A 20911-nucleotide genomic window follows, 5' to 3' on the forward strand; every position below is an offset into this window, starting at 1 on the left:
CGCGCAGTTCTATGCAATTTTATCATACACCACCCCAGGGAAGTTTCTTTTTATAGAAGTATTCCAGTTGCCAAAGAAGGAACACTAAAATTGGAATATCTCCATTTTGCAACCTCCAACGAAATAATGGATCTGAGTACTCATAACAGCCTTAACAACTGTTAATATCTCAAAGGGAGAGAACATGACATCCTGTGCCTCCTGATGACGAAATACAGCTATGAAGTATTCTTACCCAAAAGATCAAACCCAAAACTGAGCACACCTCAAAAGTCAACTCCAAGTGACACACATTAATAGTGAAAGGCAAAAACCACATGATCCTCCTAACCGATTTAGAAAAAGCATTTGACAAAATGCAACACATTTTCATAACAAAAACACTCAACAAACTAGGAATAGAAGGAAATTAACACAATAAAGTCAACATGTGAAAATTTATGTGCCACAGCTCACATCATACTCAATGATGAAAGAGAGAGAGAGAGCTTTTCCTAAAATCAGGAACAAGGCAAGGATGCCCACTCTCGCCACTTCTATTCAACATAGGATTGGAAGTTCTAGCCAGAGCAGTTAGGCAAGAAAAAGAAAAAAAAGGCATCCAAATTCAAAAGAAAGAAAATATATCTGTTTCCAGATGGCATGATCTTATATGTAGAAAAGTCTCTAGATTCCACACACACAAAAAAAAAATGTTAAAACTAAAAAAGTGAATTCAGCCAAGTTGCAGGATATTAAATCAGCACACAAACATCAGTTGCTTTCTATATATGAACAATCTGAAAAAAAATAACAAAACCAATTCCATTTACAATAGCATCAAAAAGAATAAAATACTAAAGAATAAACTTAACCAAGGAGGTAAAAGACTTGTACACTGAAAACTACAAAACATTGCTGAAAGAAATTAAAGAAGACAAACAATGGTTTGGAAGACTTAATATTGTTAAAATGCCCATACTACCCAAAGCAATCTACTGACTCAATGCAATCCCTATCAAAATTCCACTGGCATTTATGCTGAATAGGGAAAAAAAAATCCTAAAATTTGTATAGGATCTCAAGGGACCCTGAATAGCCAAAACAATTTTGAAAAAAGAAAATGTTGGGGGCCTTGCACTTTCTGATTTCAAAACACATTACACACAAAACTACAGTAATCAAAACAGTGTGATATTGGCATAAAGACAAACATACAGACCAATGGAACACAACAGAGTCCAGAAATAAACCCTCGCGTATATGGTCAAATGAGCTTCAACTAGGGTGCCAATGGGGAAAGGACAATCTCAACAAATGGTGTTGCGACAAGATACCCAAATGCAAAAGAATGAAGTCAGACTCTTACTTTACACCAAATACAGAACTTAAAAGGGATTAAAGGCCTAAAACTATAAAACTCTAAAAGAAAACGGGAAAGTTTCATGACATCGGATTTGGCAATAATTTCTTGGATATGACACCAAACGCACATGTAACAAAAAGCAAAAATAGAGAAGTGGGACCACAACAAATTTAAAAACGTTTGCACATCAAAGGGAACCCCCTCTCTGCCACTCAGGGAGCCTCACCCGGATGCCCCAGTCCCTGCCCCCTGTGAGAGTCCTCCAGCCAGTTTCCTGTCCCTCCACCTGCCGCAGCCTCTGAAGGCTGCCCCAGAGTCCTCCAGGCGCAGGGACTTCTCAGAAAGCAGGCTCTCCCATGACGGACTTTCAGTTTCTCATTCTTGGCACAGGTCCAGACTCACCTAGCCCCACCCACTTGTGCCTTCTCAGGCACAGTGGAGATTCCAATTTCCATTTGCCTTTTCCCTTTACACCCATCTGTTGGGACTGCCCAGTGAGCCCGGCTAAAAGATCCACGTGGCCGGGGAAGCAGTTGCACTTTGGCCATGGCTGTGCTTGGGTCTTGGTGCTAGTGACCAGGGTGCTGGGCTTGGCCAGAGCAGGTCCTATCCCCACTGCCCAGCCCACCACAACCAGGAGGGGCTGCCATATGGGTAGGTTCCAATCTCTGTCACCACAGGAGCTAGAAGCCTTCAAGGTCAAGGACACCTTGGAAGAGTGGCTGCTGCTGGACAACTGGAGCTGCAGCTCTCACCTCTTCCCCAGATCCAGGGAGCTGAGGCAACTGCAAGTGTTGGGAGCACCCTGTGTGGCCTTAAGGCTGAGCTAGGCCATGGCAGACTTGCCCCCAGGGGTCATCCTGGACCAGCCTTCCCACTCACAGGCTGCTGCACCACATTCACTCCACGCTCCAGTGTGTCAGGGCTCAGCCTGCAGCAGGCCCCAACCCCTGGGGCCAGCTCTGCAACTGGCTGCGCCATCTCCAGCGGGACCCAAAGAAGGCGTCTCAAGGCTGCCTTCAAGGCCTCTGTCACTTTAAACCTCTCCCCACTCCCCGCTCATGGAACCTGAAATGTGCTGCCTGTGGAGACCTGCACACCTGAGAACATGGTCCCACCCCAGCCCGGCTGGGACCAGGACCTTAGTTACACACCGCCCTACCCCGGCCCTATTTCCTCTCACCCCTTATTTATATGAAGCTGCAGCCCTGACTCACACACACAAAAAAAAAATGTTTATTTTTCTACTTTTGTAAACAGTAAGGAATTGGAAAAAAAGAAGTGCCAACTACCAATTTTCAGGAGATGGAGAGAACAGAGAAATATGTTCAACAGCAGCAGGGCTGCAATAAGCAAAATGCAGACTTGGGCAAACTCTGAGGGGCAATCCAGTTTCTTCAACACAAACATTCAAGAAAAAAGAAAGATGGAGCCTCTATACTCTATAGGGACGGTCTACAGAGTTAACGGTGACTTCAAGAGCTAGTCACCAATTGCCATGTGGAAAACCTTATTTGGGCCCTGATGCAAACTTTTTAAAATAATTTATAAGACAACTGGACATGGGGACAGACTGGATATTGGTCTCTATAAAGGAACTGTTATAAAAATTTAGATATGATAATGGTACTGCATTTTAAAAGTCCTTATCTTTTAGATACATGTGCTGAAATGGTCACAGGTGGAAGAGATGTCTAGAATTTTGCTTCAAAGGAATTTAGGAGTAGGGAAGTGGATGGACAGGCAGGAGGAAACCAGGCTGCCACAGGTTGGTAACTGCCAAACCACTGGAGCTGGGTTCCATGTCCAGGAAGGTTCATTATACAGTAATACCTTGGTTTGCACATAATTAGTTCCGGAAACCAAGTACTCATATTGCAAGACATCGCTCATTTACCATGTTAATGTATTAGAGGGCTGGCCAAGTGGCTCAGTTGGTTAAGAGCACACTCAGAGTGTGAGAGCGCTGAGCAACAGGGTCGCCGGTTCGATTCCCACATAAGCCCGAGCTGAGCTGCCGCTGAGCTGCTAACAGGTGGCAGGATGGCTCAGCTAAACAAAAATATAAACAAAAAAATAAATAAAATAAAAAATAAATAAAAAGTATTAGAAATGTCTGCTTGCCTTGCAGAACACTCGCAAACCACGTTACTCGCAATCCAAGGTTTAATGTATTTCTTTTGTAAATACAAAGGCTTTAAAAATGAGCAAATGGGGAAAAAAGTGGTTTAAGGAAGATAACAGCATCAGGGACCCAGACCCTTCCAGCCACTGCCCCACCCTGTTCTTCACTTGGCGTCCACCTGAGTCTCATAGAGCTGCTCCATGCCTGCCAGCACAGCCGCTCCAGCCGAGGAGGATCAGGGTGGGAAGGACACATCTTAGAAGCCACACAAAGCACTTTTCCATCCCAGGGACCACACACAGTCATATGACCATGACTGGCTGTAGGAGAGGCTGGGAAACGCAGTTTTTATTCAGGCTGTCTAAAAATCAGGGCTTCCATTACCAAGGGAGAAGAGGTGAGTGGAGATCGGGGTTCAATCCAGCGTCTACCACAGCTCTCATCCCTCTGAGATTGGCACAGGCATGTGGGTGCCACAGATCGGCACTCGGAGCTGGCAGCAGAGCTAATGTACAGCTGGTAGGCCTGATGATGTTTAAATATGCTTGTCATTTACATAGACAAATTAGGCAATCTGCTCAAAGTCTCCGCTCTACTTTGGATGCAGAAGTGAGTGTCTGACTTCCTTTACTCTCCCAGGCTGGGTGTTCTCTAGGAAGCTGCTGTTCCCAGCAGCCAAGATGGCAGGTGCCATTTCCTATGCTGTCGCTAAAACCAAACCCAGCATCTGGTCCTTGGTCTGGCCCGAGGCCTGGATATTTGTTCAGCCAGTGCAGGAAATGGAGAAGCCTGTTTTCAGTTTCTTCCCCAGCAGCTAAGTCGCCTCGTGGGGGCCAGCCCAGCAGAAAGGTCGGCACTGTGGGCAGAGGCCCTGCTGGTACTTAAGGCAAGGATGTTACAAACCACAGCCGCTCTTACAGGACCCTTACAATTTTTGCCATATGTTCTGAGTCAACCTTCATTTCAAAAAACACTTTAAACTGCTTTTTAAAGGAATCTATCGTTGCTATCGACAGAAAGGCAGTATGGCCTGCCCTAAAAGAAGGTAACTGAAAGCCTAGCTAAGAGTCTGCCAAAGCCTCTGAGCCCGACACCCACTTTCTCTGTGTTCAAGACAAGCGAGCCTTACACTGACTTCTTTGGAGCATGTAAATGGATTGAAAGAATTAAAAATGGAATTAATTATTTTTTTTTTAGTAACATCCTTCAATGTTATTTAATGCCTGTCAGTCACCACCAACAGTCATTTCTCCGGGAGTGTGCAGTCCCACTGCTGGGAAACATGCTGAACTCGGTACACATGCTTCCCGCCTCGGTTCAGTGGAGGTCATGACAGTACCACCTTCTAGGAGTACTGAGGCTGTTATAGGCGATCATGCATGTAAAGTCTCAGCATATAAAGTGCGTGGCTCACAGTGTAAGCACTCCAATGCTGTCTATTGTCAGTTTCACAGAGAAAATGTCATTAAGGAACTAAACATAACTTGAGGAAAAAAAAAAAATGAGCAAATCAAACTTCAAAGCAGGAAGGCGGACATAAAACCCCAAACACTTTTATTTAATAATGGAAGACACTTTATTATTTTTTAAATCATCTCTTTACATTTCAACTCTTGGTAGAAATCAAATGCAAAACATCTGCATTTTTAAATTAGCATATATTTTTCTCAGTCACAGCAACCTCATACAGTACGATACACACCAAAGAGGAGCATGGTCAGAGCGCTTCCTATTCCAGTCCATGACACAGTATTTCCATGATGATACGTACACTGGACTCTCTCTGCTAAGACGAGTCAGTCGTTCCTGCTTTTGTCTACTACGGATAAGTTACGTGGCATCACAGTTGGTTAAAGAGTTACTATAGTGCTGGAGCGATCTGGAAATGGAAAGCTAGAAAACTAGAGCTCTCAGGAGTGGGACAGGCATTGACACTTCTGAAATGTGAAAAGGAAGAACATCAAAGATGAATGCCCAGAATGGGGTGGTCTCAGTAATAAAGTCAGTTGAAATTCAGCTTTATATACACATTGGATATCTATAGATGATCTACTCGATATATAAAAAAAGAGCCATAGAAGATTTGAAAAACCTTAAAATCACTCAACTGAGTTGGAAGGACATCAACAAACTCACAGTGGCCTCAGGATTCAGCCAGATTTCAATTTGCTCAAGAGTTGAATACCCCCTTCCACCGACCGGAAAACCCACTGCATGTAAATTCTGGTAACATTCTGTACATCACAAACACTTATGGCTAAAATATATTATTAGTTCACAAGGAAGCGGTTTTATTTTCAAACTCTTGCCCCACTCCTGCTCTGCACCCCAAAAGGAAAATCCGGGGCTCAGTCACTCACAGGAGGAGTCTAGGGGGCGTTCGGGTTTGGAAGTGCTTAGGCTCAGCTGAGAATCTCAGGAGACATCTGTCTGATGGGCGCACGCCAACTCCTGCCCACCTTTAGTGCAAAAAGATCGCAAATGGTGCAGAATCCCGGAAACAGGCGAAGAGAAGAGGACTGAGATGGGAATCCCAAATGAGTTTCCTTCTGAAACGAGACTCAAGAAGTCTGGAGTGCAAGCTTCACACTCAGCAAGTGGCAAAGACCAGGCTGTCGATCCACAGGTGAGGTTCCTGACTCGTCGCGAGGTTATCACAGTCTGCAGGTGCACAGGCCTCTCAGGCCACACTCACCCCCAAAGTGCACACTGGAGGTAGGTGTATAGAGATTTATTGTAGGGAAGACAGTGGCTCATCACCAGCTCAGAGACATCGTCTCTGTTCCTCCTCTGCCCCCACTCTACCTGCGGGCTGGGGCGAGTGGGGGACACAGCAGGGAAGGGCATGAGACCCTCCCCTGGAAGACTCAAGAACTTAGGGCATTTTTATAAATAGCTACATAATGTTTTTAACCACTTTGAACACACAGCAAGTTGAATATTTATTTAAAAATAAATCTCAAAAATATCTATTTACAGTACAATAGGAGGGGCGTGTGCAAACGACAGAAAGGGGGAAGGCAGACCTGCTGTGGAAGGTCCGCACTTCAATGCGCTGGGGCCAAGTTCACAAACATGGGCTGAGCTGAGCTGTGGTGGCAACAGGATGACATTCAGCTAATACTGGACTCGGTTCACTTTGAAACCTAGAGAGAGGGGAAGGCAGGGGCAGCGAAGGGATGAGCCATTGGAAGAGGCCCAGTGTGGCAGGAGGGCTCATTTCACAAGCCAACAGGCCTCAAGCTCACCGCTCCAGGTGGGCATTGGAGGTGACCTGGAAGGCCCTTCCCAGTCCAAGTTGGCTTGGCGGTGGGAGGGGTAGGTGCGGCAAGAGTCCCCGAGATAGAAATCCTCTTTAAGAAAAACAAAAACAAACGGAATAGGGAGTGATTAGCGAAAATGAATCCGAACGGAAGTGCCACCCTCTCCCTTCTCAGGTGACAAAGCAGCCATCAGTTGAAATAACTGAGTCACTAAGTGAGCTCCCACATGGTGCAGCTGACCCACGATCCCCGGCAGCTACATGGTCAAGTGCACATCTCTGCTTCCCAGATCTATGCATTAACACTTCTTCTCCAGAAACCAGAAAGGTCAGTGGTGTAGCCCTTGCAGCAGGGAAGTACACAGTCCAGTCTATCTATACACGAAATGGGAAAACTGGGTGGACTTGTAGTTCAGCTGGTTGTTGGGCATGAACTTGTGCAGCTCGCTCTTTTTGCAGCAGGGGTCGTAATGATAGGCGATGAGGCAGGCATCGCAGGAAACTTTTGAACACTGGGTGCACGTGTTGGTGGCACCTGGGCGATTACAGAAGCCACAGCGGGAGGTGGCTGCGGCAGAGGGCTTGGATTTTGCATGGAGGTGCGCCAGCCGGTCGAGGCCCTGGGTCTGGCCTGCATACTTCTCCCTCATAGAGGACCCTTGGGCAAGGCTGTCATGGGCAGGGGCCTTGCTGGAGAAGGCGCTGGGCTTGGAGGCCGGGGGACAGGCAAGCAGACTGTCACAGCGCTGGCAGATGGAGGAACTGCAGGACAGGCCGCAGTTTTGGCACTTGGATAGGGCGGACTCTTTGGTGGGGGGTGAGCGCTTATGGTAGAGGGGGTGGGAATCATTTCTGACCAGCCATACATCTGGCCGCAGGGCGTCCTGCCTCCGGTATGTGGCCCTGGGTTCCGAGTCTGTGTACAGATCCACGTCATCCTGAGCGGAGACGTACGTGCTGCGCAGCAGGCCAAGGCCATTGCTGGGGGAGGAGGATGGAAGGTCATCCGGGCTGCCATGGGGGGAGCTAGACATGGTCAGGAGTGAAGGGGACGGGCGGATGATCTCATCCTTGAGGTCATCCCCCAGGTCTGCTGCCACGGGCTCCTTCCTCAGGCTCAACGAGGTCTTCAGGGGCGGCTTCCGGCTCTCCCAGTAGCTGTCGTAGGCGTCCACAGACCTTGAGGGCTTGGTCACGCGGGGCTTGTAGTAGTCCTTGGCTGCCCGCTCGCTGGCCGACTTCTGGAGAGCCACACGGGCCATCGAGGCCGTCAGATGCTCCCGGCCCTCAGCCCGCCGCCGCAGGGCGTCCGAGCAGCCGCGCGCGTCCTCTGTGCTGCTCTTGCGCTCCTTCACCACGTCCAGCTCAGAGTAGCCCTTGTCCTTGACTTGCGAGTGGATTTCCAGCATCTGCTCACACTCCACCTTGGCCAGAAATAGTTCAAAGGAGACCATCTTCACCTGGAGGGTTTCTACAAACTCCTTGAGCTTGTACGCAGTCCCCAACTCGGGCACGTAGCCCATGTAATTCAGGATGGTTCGGATGTCCTCTTCCAGTAACGTGGACTTGACGTAATAAACGAAGGGGCCCGTGTAGGTCTAGGAGAAGGAAGCGGGGTCAGAAAAAGAGGCGGGACTTCCTCTCTGAGACACACGAGGGAGACTGCCTCAAAGCCCAGTACTTCCAAGTCTGAGCTGGAGCACGGGGCAGAAATGGAAGGGAATGACCTCAGTAGCTTCTCACTACAGAAGGCAATAGCTCAGCGACTGGTGTGAGGGAAATGACACATCACTCCTTTCCTAAGCACAGGGAACAAAGCCATTAGCTTTCTACGTGGGGCGCAGCAGCTCTGCTCCTTATGAGGAGGAGGAGGGCAAACTCGGTGAAGAAGGGATTGGATCAGAGGCTGGTGCCTAACGAACGCTGAGAATGTTCCTTTCTGGCATTTCTACAAAGGTCTGAAGAAATCTGTCAGACGTAAGTGCCTGGCTTGGTGAGAACCCTCCTGAGCCATCGCTGCCTTCAGAATGGTTCAGAATTCTCTCTCAAATCCATCCTCCTCACCCCCTCTCTGTTATGCCTAGACATCTGCGGCAGCCTCCCAGCTGCCCGCCCCGCCCCACTCCTGTCCCTCTAGTTTACTGCCCAAACCAGCCAGAAAAATTCTCTCCAAACAAGAACCGATCCCAGCACTGCCTCATTTCCCAGCCCATTTAGGACAAATCCATGTCCTCTGCCCCTGGCTTCAAGGCCCTGCACAACCGGGGTGCCGCCTGCCTCTCCACCCTCCCAGCTGCAGATGTGAGCTGCCAGGGGCAGGGACCCAGTTAAGAGATGACACTGGACAGGCAGGCAAGGTGGGGAGTCACAGGGTAACTGTGGTTATTATTTCAAAGGCAGTGGGGAACCTGGCCGGGTCTGCGGGCAGTGGGGGGATGAGATCAGACTGGCACAAGCCCTCTCAAGAGGGACTCGAAGGGGCAAGAAAGCAGAGGGAGACCAACGTGGAGGGCCCTTGCTCAGGCCTTACCTTGATGCTTCTGAATTCCTTCTTCCATGGGTAGAGGAAGAGGTTGACGCCCACCGTTTCCAGCACGCTGAAGGCACAGTGCAAAGCCCGCAGGCTGGAGGCGCTCAGTGTGCGCAGGGAGCTCTCCACCACCTCATAGAACTGGATCAGCCGGAATCGATAGAAGGGATCCACCTTGTGCAGGCTGAGCAAGGTGGAGGCTGCCACCCGCAGGTACTCATCACTGCCAGGCCACTGCTTGCTGGGGGTGGTGTCCACTCTGCCCTCATGGAACTGCACATACTTCCGAAATAAGTCATCCTTGTATTTTGTATCCATTGAACTGGGCTTCCCCATCCGACCCAGGGACGGGGGCTACCTTATCTCCTCCATGGCTTCCGGGTGAGAAGCAGGGACATCGCTAAAAGCACTGACATACTGCCCGCCTGGACCAGCAGCGTGCTCTGGAAGGGGGAGAACAAGAAGCACATCATTCCTCGAAACAGTCCGCATGCCTGCTGTGGCTGCTGAGGCCAAACAGAACACAGAACTGGCCTGAGGACACGGGCACCACCAGCCCTGGGCCCCGCTGTGCCCATTCATTCAACACATTTACTGAACATGGACTATGTGCAAGGTTATCATGGACACCAGACAGATAAGGTTCTTGACTTTGTTGAGCTCACAAGTGAAAAATATGATTTGGGGCACCTAACCTGGTTTTATGGGGAGAAGGAAGCATTTTGAAAAGCCCCCCTGAGGCAGCGACGGTTAGACCTGAAGGATGAGGAGTGTGCCAGGCAAAGAGGTGGGGAAGGGTGTAACAGGAGAGGCCTCGGCAGGGACAAGGCCCCGAGTGCTCACTACGTGCCAGGTACTTACCGTACTAATGCATTCCCTCATTTCAAACAACCCTAGAAGATAGGGACTGCTGTTATCCCCATCCACAGATGTAAAAACTGAGACACAGAGACGTTAAGAAACTTGCCAACAGTTACAGAACCATTAAGAAGCTGCGATCAGAGCCCTGGCAGTCTGGCTCCAAAGTCCATGCCCTTACCCACCACACCCTGCTGCCCTAAGGCCGGAAGGAGCTTGGCCACGAACAGAAAGCAGCCTACGGGGTGGCTGAAGCGATGAGACGAGCGACACGAGGTGAAGCTGCAGGCACAGGCAGCAAGCCGCTCCCAAGGCCTCAAAGAGCATGCTAACAATTTTACATTTCTTCCCAGAGCATGTGAAGCACCTGCCTGAAGAGTTCAAAGCAAGGGGAAGAGGGACATGATCATATTTGTGATTTTAAAGAGACCACGCTGGCTGCTGGCCCCTGGAGAGCGCTTTCATCCACCTCTGATGGCCTGCATTCCCCTTTACCTTAAGGGTAGTGTACAGTTCCGTTGGGAGAAGACAGGAGGTTCTGAGCTAGGACACACAGGATCTATATACTCCTGCTGTCTGCTTGGCCACCCGTTAGTAGGACATGTACAGATCCAGTGATAGCCTGATGCCACAATACGGGGAGCGGGAGCACATGGGAGTCACTGAGGGGTGTTACCAGGAGGGCAGGCAACAAAGCACTGGGGTGACAAACAGATTCCAAAGCCAGACTGCCTGCATCGCTATGTTATTTGGGAAAATTACTCAACCTCTCTGGGCTTCAGTTTTCCCATCTGAAAACAGGGTTAATAATAGTACCTAGAGTCCAGAGCTGGTGGAAGACTGTGCTATCAGTACACAGAGCTCTTCACAGAGTCCTGGCTCGAAGGAAGCCCTTGGTAGACAAGCAGCCATTCCTGGTGTCTGAAGGTGCTAGACTGCCCCAAGATGCCAAGCACTCTCAAGAAGGTAAGATCACAGAGGGACAAACATCTCCAAGCACATTTCCACACTCGCCTGTCCTGCGTCTCCTGACCACAGCTCCATGGGTGCGGGGACCATGACCCCACTACTCAGTAAAGTAACCAAAGCACGGGGCAGGGGATGTGCTTTCCTAAGTGCCTGCTACCTGAGTGAAGGAGGCTTCTTCTGGCAGTGGGAGATGGCACGGGACCAACAAAGAAGCTGCAGTGGGATGGGACGGACCTATAGAGTCCCTTAGCAGATCTGAGTTCAGCTCAGGAAGTCCTAAAGGCCTGCAAGCCTGGCCACTATCGTGAGGTCAACAAAATCATCCACATCTGATTGAGCCACAAAGGCTCACATGGTCAGACCACTGCTCACCTCACAGGAGTCTTTCCCTTCCCTCTAAGTTCCACCCACATGGACCTTTCTGTCTGTTCCTCAGACACGCCAAGCTCGTTTCTATCTCAGGACCTTTGCACATCTTGTTCCTTTTGCAGGTTCTTCCTCTAATTATTCCCACAGCTGGCTCACTCTCCTTCAGGCCTCAGCTCAAATGTCATCCCTCAGAGGCCCTCCCTCACAGCCCCAGCCCAATAACTCCCACCTTCCCAGTCCCTCCTGATCCAGTTTTCCTGGGATAATCACCACCCAAAATTATCAGCTTTACTTATTAATTTACTGGCTTCCTCTCTTTGTCCCCCCACGTTACCCAGTGAGCGCCACAAAGGCAAGGACTGTATCTGTTTTGTACACCATGATGCCTAACACAGAGCCTGGCCCTTAGTAGGCATTTGATACAACAGATGAAATGAATGATGAAAAGGATGTAAGCTTCATGGTGCCACCCCTTAAGTTTCCCATTAGCTCTCCCAAGAATCCTGGGAGATCAGCTCGAGAGAGAGAAGGAACAGAGGCCCCGTGACATGACATGCTCTGTGCAGCTCAGGGTTAGTAAAAGGTGGACCCAGGAGTCCAAGCCTGGCCTTCTGACTCCCGCACCCCTCGAGTCCTGAGTTCAACAAAGATGTATGCACCATCTATCTTGTGCCAGGCCCTGGGCTGGGTGCAGTGGGGGGTATGGGGTTAGGGGAACAGCAGTTGAGAAGACATAGCCCTTCCCTCAATTCTAGCTGAAAAAGCTTACTGTCTAGTATCAAAGTATGTATGTTCTCTTAAAAGATAAAACTATATTGCAACCTGAGAGAAGACATCATTGTCCTTGCTAATAAAAACCCATATGCATTTACCACTTTTCATTTATCTAAGCAAGGCTTCCATCCTGCCTCTGGCCCCCAAGGACTATTTTTTGGTACACCCGAGAACAATTTAAACAGAAGGACATGAAGCCTCCTAAACACTGCTGTGAGTTTTCTCCAAGGAAGTCAGCCTCGAGCCCATGAAGGCTGATATTTTTTTGTTTTTGTTTTTTTTACAAAGTCAGCCACCCTCAAGCTCAGCGGCTGCTGCTCTGTAATCACACCACAATCCACACCCTTGTTTGTTGCTGGCAAACAATAAACAAGGGGAAAAAAATCCAAATAGCCCAGCTGGTATTCAAAATCCTAAAGTCAAGGATGGGAAACCCATCTAAGGAGAATCTTGAATCAACCTAGATAGGTGAGGAAAAAGGTGAAAGAAATTAATTTTAAAAGATAACTAAGGAAAGGAATGAGAGAAGGGAACTAACAATTACTGAGGTCCTATGTGCTAGGCACTGGGCTTTCCGCTTCAACTCCATCATCCCACTTAATCCTCACGACATTACGAGAAAACCAAGGCTCAGGCGTTAACCTGCCCAACAGAGCTTCACAGGGTGAGAACTGCAGTCTAAACTTGGGTTGGCAGGCCCTGAGGTCTGTGCTTTCCCCATTTATCTCGCTCATGTATTGTTACAATCAACACCATTCACCGAGGGATTAGGACATTAATACAGGGCCATCTGATGAGGCTCGATGAAAATCAATGAAATCCACACAACAGCCTCAAGGTTAAAGAGGAAACTGAGGCTCCGAGAGGCCAGTCACAAGGCTAGGAAAAAGTGGATCTGAGATCTGAACCTTGGTCTGAGGCCAAAACCTTGACTCAAGGGTCTGGGCTGCGCTGCTTTTAAGCAAAGCTGCCCTGCTGTATCTGCTGGACAGCTCTAATTGAAAGGGCTCGGCTAAGCTAGGATGCCCTGTGGCCCTGTGAGCGGAGCTGAGTTCCAAAAATTCCTGTAGTAGCAAAATTCACATCTTCCCACACAGAATGGGGCTGGAAGAGCCACAAAGCTCTATGATGTAAGCTAGAGGGCTAAGGGAAGACGCTGGTCAGAGGCCGGCCAGTGGTGAAGGAGCTGACATCATCCATCCTGAATACATTTTCTGAGAATACAGGCTGCATTATAGCTGGTCATAGCTGGTGTCTTTTCAGAGCACAGAACCAGCAATTTATTCCCAGTACTCTGCAAGAACCCAAACACGCTCACTGCAAAAACAACGTGCTTACAGGAGACCAGACAGCGCAGTGACAGAGCTGTTAATTTCTCCAAGCAACCCAAGGACTGGAAAGCCAAGATGTGCCAGTCTGGCGGAATAAAAAAAGAAAAAAGAAAAAAAATGGCACTGTGAACACCCCTAACAGAGTCAGGCAGGTGCCCTGAGCCAACAGGCCTGGTCAGCACTACCTGCACCCACAATCTGGGCCCCCTTTCAAAAGCAAATCAATGAAGAGATAGATATTGCAGTCAGGGAAGGGGGTGGCTTTTTAATTATTTTTTAAACATCTCAGAGGAAAGCTGTATCTGTTTAAAACCCCACTGAATGGAACTGAAATGACTCTGGGGAGCAAAGCATTAGCTTGGCTTTACCTCAGCTGGCCCATTCAAGCAGAAATGTTCCCCAAGCAGCATTTGAAGGCGCCCCCTCCCTGCACAGGCAGGAGCTATTTTGGGCCCAGCACTGCCCCAGTCCACAGGTTTACAGATCCCTGGTCTAGCTTCAGCGGGCTCAGAGTTCCTTCAGCCTCCAAACAGCAGCGGGGGGCGGGGAGCAGTTCATCCCCCACCGCACCTCCGCACCCCACTCCTTTGCACTCATTCCAAGCCCGAAGCTCCGGAGAGACATCCAAGGCACCTTCCACTGGCTGTGAAACACCAGAGGGTCCACACACCCCAACCAGATTCCAGAGAAATTCAGAGATAGGCCTTCCAAACCTCTGAAAATAACCTCGGCAGTGCTGAAATGGGGCTTCCCGAGTGGCAGCTGCCTCTCCGAGGGGCTCTGAAGGAAGCAGTTTCCCCTCCCTGCAGGGGACAGAAGCTAGCGGCTGCCATTCCCAGCCTGGTAAATTCCTACAGCCTCCGAGGGCCACGTCAGTTGTGAAAAACACCCTAAACCCAAACTCGGGCACTCCCCACGGGTCTGTGAATGAACAGCAGCTATCATTTATTGGACGCCTGCTGTATGCCAGAGCTTGTGCTTCACACGCATTCTCTCTCTCCATCCCCACTACGGTCCTATCAAGCAGGTTTACTCCATTTAACTAATGAGTTAGGCAACGGAGGCTCAGAAGACGAAATAACTTGTCCAAGGTCACACAGTGAGTACAAACCCAGGTCTGCCGCCAAAAACTGGGCTGGGGACCACTGCGTGGTAACTGCCTCTCAATGGAATCGGGGTGTCCTCCTGCTTGGTTAGTCGCCGAAGAGGGGGTGTTCCTCCTGAGCTGCCCTGAACCACATAACAGCTCGTCCTAGGTGTCTGTGAAGCAGCCCTTGGGGGAGCAGGGATCCAGAGAACAAGCAGGGACCACCAGGGCGCCGAAAAGACAAGCCCGCCAGTCGCCCCGGCCGGCCAAAGGGGACCCCGCTCCCCGGCCGCCGAGCCCCGTCGAGTCGGGCGCCCCCTCCACCCGGGGAAGCCCCAGAGGCCGTTCCGCCAGTGGCCGCCCACACTCACCTCAGCACTGCCGTGGAGGACGCCCCGGCCGAGGGAAGCAAAAAGGAGCCGAGGCAGCCGCCGGAGCTGAGCCCGGCTGGGCTCCCCTGCTCCAGCCCGCTGGAGGGGACCGAGACCAGTACTCTCGAACCAGCGGCGACCCGGAAACACTCGCACAGGAAGTGACGTCCTTCGGAGGCGGGCCCAAAAGGAGGCCGAGCCGCGGCTGCGCGCTGGGCTGGGGAAAGACCGAGGCCAAAGGGCAGCGAAGGGAAAAGCGGCAGACAGAAGGAACACAGAAACTGCAGAATCCCACTTGGAGCACTAACGGGACGCTGACCGGGCTGGGGCTAGGGCCCGGAAATAAACGGGCCGGAAATGACGCAAGCAATCAGCCCCGAATGGCAGCTAGCCGGGTTGTCATGGGAACCGGTCAGGAGTCGGACGGTGGAGTCTCGAGCTGCGAGCACAGACGGAGACTTCGGGTCTCTGACTCCCGGACTTGACCCTCGTGGGGATGATCCCCGAGCTGTGCTCCCGACTGCGCCTGGGCAGGAGTTAACAACTGAATCCCTCACTACCTTTTTTTAGGCGGAAATATCTAGGCTTAAAGAGAGTAAGAGATGCCCAGTATTACAAGACGGAATTCAGCCTTGGGAGTACTGTTAATGTTACAGTTACAGGCTGTTGTTAAGAGTGGGGTCCCAGCTTTGCCTTTGCCACTTACTAGCTGCGTGACCTTGGGCAAGTTACTTAACCTCTCTGAGCCTCAGTTTTTTTTCACCTGTAAAATGGAATAATAATAGTACCGACTCCTGGGATTCGTATGAAAATTAAGTGAGTTTATATAGGGAAACCGATTATTACAATAGTTGGCATATAGTAAAGATCTAAATACATTTTGCTTTTTCAATCTGGTTAAGTCCAAGGAAATGACTTCTCTCTGCCCTCAACTTCCTTAAACGGAAGTCGGTGTTGGGGAAATCCAAGCCAAAATATTGCCTCCTCGCTTTGTGACTTTTCACCAGACACCTGCAGTACCTGCATGGTGTGTCTACATTGGCATCGATACTGGTGGCTGGTCACTTCGCTTGGCTTTGTCTATACTCCCACCTATCGCGTTGCCCGTGAGCTCGCCCAGGACTCGGTTTTTGTGGTTCATCACTTACTGAATCCTTAATGCTTGCAAAGTCGACTGCTGAACACATCTGCTATTGAACCATTCATTCTGTCTCTCTAACCTACCCCAGACATTTATTGAAGACTCAGAACCCACTCCGTGCCAAGTTCTCTTCCTCCAACACGCTCTTGGCTTCCTGGACTTAACCATACTTTTCTACCCTTCTGGCCTCTGTGTCTCTATATGCTGTACCTTCCGTGTGAACATCCTCCCCCTCACCTTGTCCCTTCCTTGCATTCTTGGTTTCCAGCCCCAGCTCTATCCTCACAGCCTTTCAGAAGCGTTCTCTGATTTCTCCAGGCAAAGACCTGCCTTTCTCTGGTTCCCCACAACACTGTCTTTCATAGTTTTATCTAAGCTCTTATCACTGTGGATTGTATACATATTTTTACACACATACACACACACACACACACACACAACCTGGAGCTCCTTATACATTTGTGTTTTTCCCGAGCTTTGAACATGTCTGATCATGAGGTGCCTCATAGGTGTTCCTTGATTGCAGGATTCTCTCTCTCAGCCTTGGTGTCCCCAGCTAAAGCTGGTGGGTCTTGTCTCAGGAGTCAATGACATAATACAGAGGGAAGTATTTGAGTAACCAGCAAACTGCTATTCAAACAGCAGCAATTACTATATTTATCTGTTGCTGTGTGAGCACCCCTTAAGGTCTTTGTGCACATCAGCCTTTATCAGCTCATATTTAAGCTTCTCTCTTAGCCACCTATAAGGTGATCATGTTTACAGGAATTCCAGCTAAGAAACTGTCCCACCCGAACTCTTTGCCTTTGCAATAATTCAAAACTGTCCTTTGGAAACTGTTGCAAGACTGCATGAGACTGCTAGTAAGTCCCTCCAGCTCTGGTTCTGTGACAGACAAAAGAGAAACAGATTTTTTTTTTTAAAAAAAAGGCTTTACCAGTAGATAACCCTGGTCATTGAGACTTGGTGACATTTTATATCAGGAAAGACCCAAAGTCTCCGAAGAGAGCCATGTTTTTCATCTTTTAGACAGGGTCGAAGGCCCGAGATTTCTCTGCTTCATGATGTGGAATCACAGGAACATCCTTTTCAGATTTATTACATAATGATTAACAGATTATATAACAGTCATGTGCCAATGATTAGCTACCTCTACTTCCTAAGAGCTAACGACACAAACCATCTACCTACTTCTTTCTATTTTTTAGGGTTGGTTTTTTTTCAAACCACAAAAGTAACGCGTGAATTCTAACAATACAGACGTGTGTAGAACAAAAAAAAGAAAGAAAGAAAAGCAATCCTATGACTCAGCAATTTGATTTTTTAGAATCTACCAGAGAAACAAGCCTAAGTGCACAGGAGACCTATTACATCATTGTTTGTAATTCAAAACAAAATCCAGAAACATTTTAAACGTCCATCAATAGGGGAATGGTGTATCCATACTTAAGACTACTGTGTATCACTTTAAAGGATCAAGTAAACCTACTTAACTCTGCAAGACATATGGTGAAATAAAAATAAATAAAAATAAATAAAGACATACCCTGAAGTGGAAAACAAAACATCAGCAAATACTATATATTTTCTAAGGGTGTGTATATATGTATAAAGTCAACTGGGGACAATAATGCACATATAGGTCATTTGTTTTTTAAATAATTTCACAAATACACATCATATGACTTTTATTAATTTCTTTCTCTCTCCCAGAAGTCAGTAAGCTCCATAAGGATGTAGCTATATCTATTTTGCTCACAATTATGTCACTACTGTCTGCCATATATACACTACCCCACACAGTATTTCAACAGTATTTGTTTCTGATGGAAAATTTCATTGAAATGCTAAGTTGGATGTTAAAGGGCATAACTCTGAGCAAGACAGGCAGCTGCTGCCCTCAAGGAGTGTACAGTCTCCTTATCAAAAAGAGAATATTAATAAAATGGAAGTAGGGTGAACTAAAATCCCTTAATTCAGAATAGAAGGTGGTCAATGTTATGAGAGGGGTATAGAGCTTAGAAAATGGAGCAGTGACTCTGGCAGGGCAAATTGGGGACAGCCTCAAGTAGGAGGGGGCAGTTGAGCTGGGCTTTGAGTGAGTTGGACATGTGAGGGCCCCAGCTTTCCTTCTAGTTAGAGGAAAGAAAGCAATCAAAAGCAAGGACTGCCTCGAAGCATAGGAGGTGGGTGTTACTAGGTACTAGAGTACTATAGTCTCATATTATGTAGTACTGGAAATTAGTAGTAATGTAGTCTAACATACTACCTGGCTCACAGTAGTCATTCCATAAATACTCTATTGAGAAAACAAATATTGTTGAATCCCCCCCCACCATGCTTTTGCTGATTGTTTCCAATTTCCCCACTGATTATGATCAGATATTCAGGTTTCTGAAGGGGAGCTAGAAGTCCAGATGTTTAAGTGAAACTTCTCAATTATTAACACCATGTGTAAATATACTTCCTAAGTTCCATGTGCTGAGAGAGCCTACAAGAAATGACACCCCTGTAGCAACAAGCACCTAGCACCCAGATCTTGCTTTCTAAATACCATTTTCCACTAAAAAGAACCAAGGCTCCTTGGAGAAATGACTGATTGTCAGGGCTGAGCCAGGGAAATTATAATGTGAGCCTGAAACATCTTATTGAGCCAGAAAGTAAGGAAATGCCAAAAGAATGATGGGACATGTCAAGAGAACATAAAAGCCAGGTTGGAGGGGTTCCTATTGGCCAATCCGGGACAATTTGAACATCAAAATAAATAACGATAGTAACAGAGTATAATACCTTCGTTGGGGGTAAGGAGAAACCATGATCCCATACTTATACTGAACATAAAATTAAAACATAAAGTACTGTGTTTTCCAGAGGTATGTGTCCAAGGGCTACATGGCCTTTGGTGCCAGGTCTGACCCCTGCACTAAGGATGAAATAGAAACAAGTAGTTCATCTGGTTGGAGATAAGAGTGCACAAGGCAAGCTGGGGAATCGGGGTGATGGGAGATCAGCCCAGTCTCTGGGGACCTGGAATGTCAGGCCAAAACTCTGGATTTGACCCGGTGGGCACCTGGGAGCTACTGAAGGTATGTGAACAGGAGAGATGGTGATCACAGCCTTTGCTCTCCAAACCAGGTGTTTGTCCTGGGAGATAACAAGGGATGGTGGACAAGAAATCAGCTTTTAAGGTCCCTAGAAACATGGTACAGTGGAACAGAAATGGCCCTGCAGCCAATAGACCTGGGTTCAAGTACCTGGCACAGCATTTAGTAGCCCTGTGAGTTGCGCAAGGCCCTCTAAGAGGCTGGGCTCTGGACTGTCCAGAATGTCTGGGTTCAGCTTTGCTGTTTACCATTGTATTTATGACCTTGGGCAAAATGACCTAACACCTCTGTGCTTCGGTTTCTTCATCTGTGAGATGAGAAAGATAACAGTAGCACCTACTTCCATGCAGGTTGCAAGGTGAGCACTTGGCATAGTAAGTACTCATTAAGCATTAGCTGTTATTGTCAATCCTTTTTTATGGAAGGCGATAGCGCATAGAAAGAATGGTACCCAGGGCCTGGAAGGGAGTAAGCCTGCAGCTAATGTTACCCTCTATCATTGTTGTGTAACATGAATTTGCTGGGGGCTAAGAATTCTATCTGGTTCTCAAAGCTCAGAATTCATTCTGACCTCCCACTGGTGGAGGCAGGGCTGGGGGCGGTTAGTAACCCCAAAAAAGCCTCTTGTCTTCCATTGAAAACTGGCACAGTTAGCCTGCTTCACAAGCAGTAAGAAAGCCTTTTCCCCCCTTGTTCTCTCAATATAAACCCTACTGCCAGTCACTTCAAAGTCTTCTCATCTGCCTTGGAAGCCACCCCCCAAGTCCAAAGGTAACCCAGCTGGCTAAGGGCTGTTTATTAGCAGGATCCACCCAGCTTAGCCCAGTTTCAAGGAAACACAGCTCAAGGGGCTGTATGTCGAGATTCAGCCAGCACCTCATCTGGATAATTCTAAATGGCTCCTGAAAACAGTAACCCGGAGGTTAGAAGCTCCTGGTGTGTACTGTACTGGACTCTTTAAAGTATTGGTTTTCAAAGGACTATTTGCTGGAACTGGCCATCTTTGTCCTTCCCTTGAAGCAGGCCAGGGAAAGCCACAAACAGGTTGTCTTTGTTACATAGCAATGTTATTCCAACGCAGGAAGGCAAAGTAGGCTCTGTAGCCAAAAGGCCTGAGTTCAGATCCCACCTCTGCCATTTCCCAGCTGTGTGACTTTGGACAAGCTATCTAACCTCTCTGAGCCTCCACTTCCTTATCAGTAAAGGATTAATAGGAGTGATTACCTCCAAGGATGATCGAGAGATTAAATGAGCTAATACATAGTGCCAGCATAAAGTGAGCATTCAACACAAGCCAGCTATGATTATTCTTGACTCAGACATGGGGCCTTCCAGGCTGGGGTGCACAGTAGGCCTCAGATGGATGGGGAACATAATTGAGCTTGGGGTCATTCTGGTCATTCCTGGGCACCTTGCATTTATGCTGCTCAAAAGAGTTGAATTTTATAATATCCAGAATATATAGGAAACACCTACAACTTAACAATGAAAAGACAACCCAGTTAAAAAATGGGCAAAGGACTTGAACAGACGTTTCTCCAAAAAAGATACACAAATGGCCAATAAGCACATGAAAAAAGTGCTCAACATCATTAGCCATCAAGGAAATGCAAATAAAAAACACAATGCAGGGCCGGCCGAGTGG

General features: G+C 48.2%; 1 protein-coding gene across 1 annotated transcript; it reads right to left on the minus strand.

The window, feature by feature from the left end:
* Positions 1-5022: 5022 nt before the first annotated feature.
* SPATA2 (spermatogenesis associated 2) lies at positions 5023-15305 on the minus strand. Its single transcript, XM_019640987.1, has 3 exons — positions 15022-15305; positions 9263-9705; positions 5023-8330 (listed from the first exon to the last, which is right to left on the minus strand). Exons 2-3 carry the CDS (start codon positions 9596-9598, stop codon positions 7104-7106), a joined length of 1563 nt encoding a protein of 520 aa, XP_019496532.1. The 5' UTR covers positions 9599-9705; positions 15022-15305; the 3' UTR covers positions 5023-7103.
* Between the last annotated feature and the right edge of the window lie 5606 nt (positions 15306-20911).

The sequence above is a fragment of the Hipposideros armiger genome, unplaced genomic scaffold (assembly GCF_001890085.2).
Source record: "Hipposideros armiger isolate ML-2016 unplaced genomic scaffold, ASM189008v1 scaffold_54, whole genome shotgun sequence".
NCBI classification, from domain to species: Eukaryota; Metazoa; Chordata; class Mammalia; order Chiroptera; family Hipposideridae; genus Hipposideros; species Hipposideros armiger.

Bases quoted from the DNA above. Each gene is read 5' to 3' on its own strand.
- SPATA2 (XM_019640987.1), bottom strand. From the start codon at position 9,598: ATGGGGAAGCCCAGTTCAATGGATACAAAATACAAGGATGACTTATTT. The intron at 8,331-9,262 runs GTAAGGCCTGAG...TCCTTCTCCTAG, and splicing joins AGGAATTCAGAAGCATCAAG to ACCTACACGGGCCCCTTCGT.